Below are 7,019 nucleotides of genomic sequence, written 5' to 3' on the forward strand. Positions count from 1 at the left end.
GGAGGACGGAACCTGCCAAAATAAATTAAAAAAATAAATAAAGAAATGGCTCGATAAATAAATAAATAAATATGTCATTAAATGGAGCAAGAACTATATTAAAAAGATATGTAGCCATTAAATAATTAATTAATAAAATGTGACATAAATTGATATTTATAATCTAATTTAAAATTTGCCTTTTTATTTATTTATCTTTGTATTAATTCCCTTATTTATTTATTTTTTCTGATTAATTCTCCCTTTTATTACTTATTTATTTTTAATAATTTTTAAATGTATTTATTTTTTTTATTTATTTTTTATTCATTAATTTTTACATTTATCATTTATTTATTTTTGCATTTATTCTTTATTTACTTTAATTTATTTTTAGATGTATGTATTAATGTAATTTTTGCATTTATTTATTTATGCACTCTGATTTTACCTTTGCATTTCACCCCTTATTTATTTCTGTATTCTTTTCTTTGTACATTTCTTTATGCATTTCTGCTTAATTATGCAAATGAGGGGGCTGTCACTCAACCTGTGTCATGGGATCAGACCATCATGGGTTAGAGTGCAGCATATACTGCACCCATTGTGTGTAGTCACCAACCTGCTGACCATGTGCCCAAATCATAATCCGTACTTTTTTGTAAATGTTCACTAAAAGGGTGTATGAGTGGAGAAGGGGTAAAGTTCCAATCCACCACAGCAGGGAAATGGGATTTGATAACTCCAAGTTGCTCTTTCATTCCAACACTCTAACTGTAATTGCAGGTGGGAAAAAAAGGCAAGAGTTCTCATTGTTGCTGCTGCACCAGTAACTCTGGGTGATCAGGGTTCCCACACAGAATGGGCATGAACTGAATTGATTGTGATGGAATTTACCATTAGAAAAGAGACACACTATTTAGTTTGATTATTCTGATTTTATTTGTCTCTGTGGCTGTGTATTAAAAGACTGCACAGCCTGCAGCCGACAGGGACATAAAACTATGAAACTGAGTAACAGACTGAACCTTAAAATTCAGACTGAGAATGACCTGATGCATCCTTCATCTATCCGAATGACTACTGGACCAACAAAAAAGAACCAGATGAATTCACAGATGTTTACAAATGTAGCTGTCACACTCATGAAGCTATTGAAACAAACAAGTGTATACATTTGTGAAATTCCAGTTCAACAAAACAGCTAAAAAATGCAAAACAGTCTTTTTCAGTTAGTTATAACAAATGGATGCTTGAGAAATCCTTCTCAGCAGTCCCCCAGTAAGGTCATGTTCAGACCAACATTAGAAACTGCTCATTCTTTTCAATGAGACCACTGCGTTGGTGCTAGAGCCCGACTGATACCGGATTTTTGTGGCTAATACTGATATAGATATTTGATAGTTAAAAAACAACAATCAATATATCAGTCAAATGAACATATAAACATGTCTGGTAAAAATCTCTTAAACTGTGACTAATACATTTACTGAGCAGTGTATTTTACAGTGGAAAAATATACTTGTCAGTGCTCTCTGGTGGACTGTGTAATGGAGTCAAGTCAATTTTATTTGTATAGCCCATAATCACAAATCACAAATTTGCCTCGGGGGGCTTTACAATCTGTAAAGGATACGACACCCTCTGTCCTTTACAGTACGACCCTCTCATCGGATAAGGAAAAACGTAACCAAAAAAAAACTTTTAACGGGGAAAAAAAATGGAAGAAACCTCAGGAAGAGCAACAGAGGAGGGATCTCCCTTCCAGGATGGACAGACGTACAATAGACGTCAGGTGTACAGAGTAACAACATAATGAAAATACAACATAGACAATCCATATGACAAAAATTAATACATATAATGTGAGCATATGTGAGAAGGTGGATCCAGGAGGATGTCAAGCAGCTTCCCGGCATCGCCAAACAGATAGAGCCAGAGCAACACAACCTCCTCTCGACGCCAACCAAATAGAGCCCGAGCAACACAATCTCCTCTCGACGCCAGATGGATAGAGCCAGAGTAACACAACCTCCTCTCCACGCCAAACAGATAGAGCCTGAAAAACACAACCTCCTCTCCACGCCAACCAGGTAGAGCCCGAGCAACACGACCTCCTCTCCACGCAAAACAGATAGAGCCCGAGCAACACAACCTCTTTTCCACGCCAAACAGATAGAGCCAGAGCAACACGACCTCCTCGCCACGCCAAACAGAGAGAGCCAGAGCAACACAACCTCCTCTCCATGCCAAACAGATAGAGCCAGAGCAACACAACCTCCTCTCCACGCCAAACAGATAGAGCCAGAGCAACACGACCTCCTCTCCATGCCAACCAGGTAGAGCCCGAGCAACACGACCTCCTATCCACGCCAAACAGATGGAGCCCGAGCAACACAACCTCCTCTCCACGCCAGATAGGTAGAGCCAGAGCAACACAACCACCTCTCCACGCCGAATAGAGACACTGTTTCTACATGGCCTCAAACATATCTTGTAGACATTTCTCTACTGACATTTCTTGCTCCTTACTGTCAGAAATATATGCAGACACCAATATCTTTGATACAATAACTTGTGTGCATACTATCTGCCATGTTCAGGTATCGGTCGGGCAATATGGGACGGTGGGTTCCCAACACAAAGGGCTTCAGCAAAAAAACACAGGGATGTAAAACAAAAAGCACTAGAACCCTCTTATATGGTGCACGCATTGGCAGCGGATCATTTGCAATGTAGTGTGAGCTCAACCACATCATTCGCAGAATATCAGTGAATATTAATTCTATTTGTTGCCATAGAGTGTGTTTTCCATCTGTAAGCATGCCGCATTGTAGGTTAATGATCATTTATTGTCGCTTGATGGCATGTTACAGAGCAATTAGTGATTGCAGTCGATCTGCAATACATCCTTTGTGTGGTTGAATTGTTCGTTGCGTCGCTCTGAATAATTGTTTACAGGGCGCAGTCATGTTGTTGAGCATGTGTTGTGTCTAGTTCTGAGTACCACTGTCCCCATATGGTTATCCCACTACTATGACACCATGCCTTGGTCAGTCAAATACTTGTGCATGTTCCTGGTACATCAATTTGTAAAATGATGAATGAATAGAATTCTATCTCACTGTTGAGATAGAGTATACAATTATTGCCACCATGATAATTTCCAGAGTTGTAAAATCTCATCTTATAGTATTCTAAACTATAATATTTCAAACTCAAGGACTCCCCGCACAGTACTTCATCGTCCAACCAGTAGCTGACGCAACAACCCAGCCTCTAGCGTGTTAGTTTTTTTCAAACGTAGTACCATTTGTGGTCTGAATGCAGCTTTACCCAAATATCAATTTGGAAACACAAACCAGGCAGATTCACACGTTACTGCTCGCACCAGCACACTTATGGCTTTTAACATGTGACAGCAAACTAAAATTCCGTCCACAAACACTGCAACTGTATGGTTTCTCTCCTGTATGAACTCTAATGTGTCTATTCAATGTTCCCTTTTCACTAAAACGTTTCACACAGAATGAGCAACTAAACGGTTTCTCCCCTGTGTGACTTCTCAAGTGTATAACTAATGTCTTCTTCTGACTAAAACTTTTGTGACACATTGAGCAGCTGAACGGTTTCTCCCCAGTATGACTTCTCATGTGAGTCTTCAGATTGACCTTTGCACTAAAACTTTTGTTACAAACTGCGCAGCTGAACGGCTTTTCCCCCGTATGGCTTCTCATGTGGGCCTGCAGATTTCCTTTGCAGCCAAATCTTTTATCACAAACTGTGCAACTAAATGGCCTTTCGTGGCTGTGGGACTTATTATGATTCGAAGTGCTCTCATTTTTCAGCGTGTCTGAACCTGACTCTTGTTCTCTTGTCTCCTTCCAATCATCATTACTATCCTCAGTCTCTGATTCACAACAGGATAAAGATGGCAGCTGATGACTGCTGTCAGTTTCTGTTTCAATCTGTTGAGCTGAGCTGCACGCTGGAGGCTCTGCCTTTCTGCTCTCCTCGGTTAGCCTTTGATGAAGCTGTGAGAACTGAGCTTTCTCTTCCTCCTCTTCACTCTTGACAGAGACAGCAGTGAATGGGAACTTGGTGATATCATCTTCCTCCAGTCCTTGAAGCTGCTCTCCCTCCTGACTGCTCCAGAGTTCCTCCTGTTCCTCTTTAATGTGTGGGGGCTCTGGGTCCTGCTGCTCTTCTTTACTGACAATCGGTGTTTCGACATCTGGAGGTAAAAATGAAATACAGACATACAGCTATTAATGTAATGATACTTTATTAATTGTCAATCATGCTTTTCATTCTTCAGGGTGCTTCTATAAGCAGCCATGGGATGGGGTCTAAGGCTACATTCAGACTGCAGGCAAATCCGATCAGATCTTTAAGACAGAGCGCTAAGCAAAACTGAGGAGAGGCTTGTCGCTAAGATAATAATAGCTGGTCCATCTTAAAAGTCAGTCTTCGGATAAAAGAATAACTAAATAAGATTACTTATTACATTGAATACATTCAGTGACAGCTTTCAGTAATTGACAGTAGGCATGGGCGGTATTACGGAGTATTATACCAGAGTATTAAGTTAGAGTACGGACCGTATGGTTTTCAATACAGTCATAAATACAGATGCTCCGCTTTCTATGATGCTGTATTGATGTGATGTATTGTGGTGCACAGTACACGCCACCAGAGGTCAGTCTCTAGTGGTGGAACAGGCAGCTGACCTGAGAAAGATGGCGACTGCGAGTGGTGGGGATAATGTTATGCAAATAAATGCCTCTGCCTCTGGGTATTTTGGGTTTAGTCTTCTCCCAACTACAAAAGCAGTTTACAGTCACATGATTTTATTCAACTGCCAGTCTGTCACCACCACCCAGCCGCGCATCATTGTTCAGCCAGCTAATGTGTCGGTAATGTAGGTACCCACTGTGTGCATATTAAAGTTATGGTACGTATCCATAGGGGCGTTTTTGGACGCAAAAGGGGTCGTGTCTCTTCCCAGCATTGGACTCTTGATGAGCTGCCACTAGGCACTAAGCACTAGGCACCTGATTGAACGAACGCTTTCACTCGTGGGCTACTCCCCCTAGCTTTCTAACCAGAACCAACATGGCGGCTCGTTTGGAAATTTTTTTGTTGTATACCATGAAAATTGTTCACTGAAATGTGTTTCTAAAAACATCTGAGGTGAGAAATAAGCCATGAATTCGCTGAATCTATCATCATTTTAGATCGGCAACGGTTTTTCGGGAGTTTCCAGAGGCGGGGACTCGTGCTGGACGCCCCTGATTTGATTAAAGTAGCCTAGACCTCAACTTTATGCAAATGAGGAGCGTCCAACAAGACTGGACAACAAGACATTGTCTATGCAAGCTACATAGACAATGGCCGTGCGTCATTTAACATCAATTAACATGCGTCATGAGTGGTCTGACCACAAGTGGACAGCTTTAAGTACGTCTGTGCACACCTGGCATTAGAATGCGTCTCCAGTGACCAATCTCACTTCCCCGCTCTATATGCAAATAAACACGTAGTAAACACATGGCTAATACAGCAGACACTGTGACGTAATGTTACAGGAATGTCAGTAGTAGGGAAAACGCTAGTGATGGGAATAGAGAACTGGTTCCTAGTTGTCCGATTCCTTGGCATAAAACAAGCCACCTTGGGCTCTCAGAAATTGTGAAGGGCATATTCCACAATTTTATGACATGTTATAGACCAAATGATTGATGGATTTAGAATTGTTTATGATTAATTGTAAAAAGTAATAGTAATAACTGTTTCTAAATTACGTCAAACGTAGTTAGGCATACTGCAATTTCTTGTTACTTAGCATATAGTGATGTATCTCTATATCATAAACTAACAATTATTTTTCATTATTGATGAACATGATTGATTCATCCTTCTACACAGAATGTCAGCAAATAGGAAAACATTCTCATCACAAGTTCTCAGTGCAGTTGGTATTTGGACAAGTCTTCAAATGTCTTCTTTTGTCCAAATTTACTATTTTAAGATTTAGCATCATAGAAGACAATTGACTTATGCACTAATCAAGTAACTGTTTTAGCTTTTTTCCAGGGTCCAACTGGTCTCTTTCTGTATTATACATTAATAACAATATAATTCAGAGCAATTCTCTTTCATTTCATTCATTCATTTGAACTTTGCGCTTTTATTATGAAGGTCTAAATCGGTCAACTTCCGACCTGGTTTATTTCTGCGCAGCTACAGGAGCCCAGGCTACAGATGAATTGATCCATGATGGTCTATACAGTCTTCCGCTAACAGACTGATAACACTCGTCTCTGCGCAGTATGAAGCATGTTTAAGGGTTTAACCTGTCACTTTTCTTAAACCTTCAGCATAACGGAACAAGCTCCCACGGACCTGCTGTGTTTCTGTGGACGTCAGGTTTGACAACATCCTCCAGCAGCCTCCGCTGGCGATCAATCTCTTCCTCGTAGTTTGAGATGGTTGTTTCCAGCAGCCCGAAGATCTCCTCTACAGCCGCACTCAGTCGGTGGTTCACAAAAGCTCTCAGCGTTTGAATCGTGGACATTGTTTACACAATAACCGGCCAGAGAGCAGCGGATAGCGGTGATTTCTCTTCCTCCTCTTGCTGAAAGCCTAAGGAAGGAGGCTGGGACACGGTGGACACGGGTCATGGGTTATGACACATGCGCAGTGTAACCGGAGCTGCGCTCGGGCGTTGCTATTGGTTCAATTTCGGCGAGTGCAGACCAGATTTTACTGCGCATGTGTTATACCTCTAAAGATATGACGCGTGTCTCCTTCAACAGGCCTTGCTCTTGCTGCCGCTCCTCCCGCTGGGTGACACGCCGGGAGCCCCTCCTTCACTGCACTCAGTCCCTACCCACACACGCACGCACACACACACACACACACACACACACACACACACACACACACACACACATACACACACACACACACACACAAACAAACACGCACACACACATACACTCACAGACACACACACACGCACGCACACACACACACAC

General features: G+C 41.5%; 1 protein-coding gene across 1 annotated transcript; it reads right to left on the minus strand.

Annotated features, from left to right (window-relative positions):
- Window positions 1-2,296: 2,296 nt before the first annotated feature.
- Window positions 2,297-6,664, minus strand: LOC119486884 (zinc finger protein 333-like). Its single transcript, XM_037767375.1, has 2 exons — window positions 6,385-6,664; window positions 2,297-4,213 (listed from the first exon to the last, which is right to left on the minus strand). Exons 1-2 carry the CDS (start codon window positions 6,554-6,556, stop codon window positions 3,351-3,353), a joined length of 1,035 nt encoding a protein of 344 aa, XP_037623303.1. The 5' UTR covers window positions 6,557-6,664; the 3' UTR covers window positions 2,297-3,350.
- Between the last annotated feature and the right edge of the window lie 355 nt (window positions 6,665-7,019).

The sequence above is a fragment of the Sebastes umbrosus genome, chromosome 4, assembly GCF_015220745.1.
Source record: "Sebastes umbrosus isolate fSebUmb1 chromosome 4, fSebUmb1.pri, whole genome shotgun sequence".
Classification (NCBI taxonomy): domain Eukaryota; kingdom Metazoa; phylum Chordata; class Actinopteri; order Perciformes; family Sebastidae; genus Sebastes; species Sebastes umbrosus.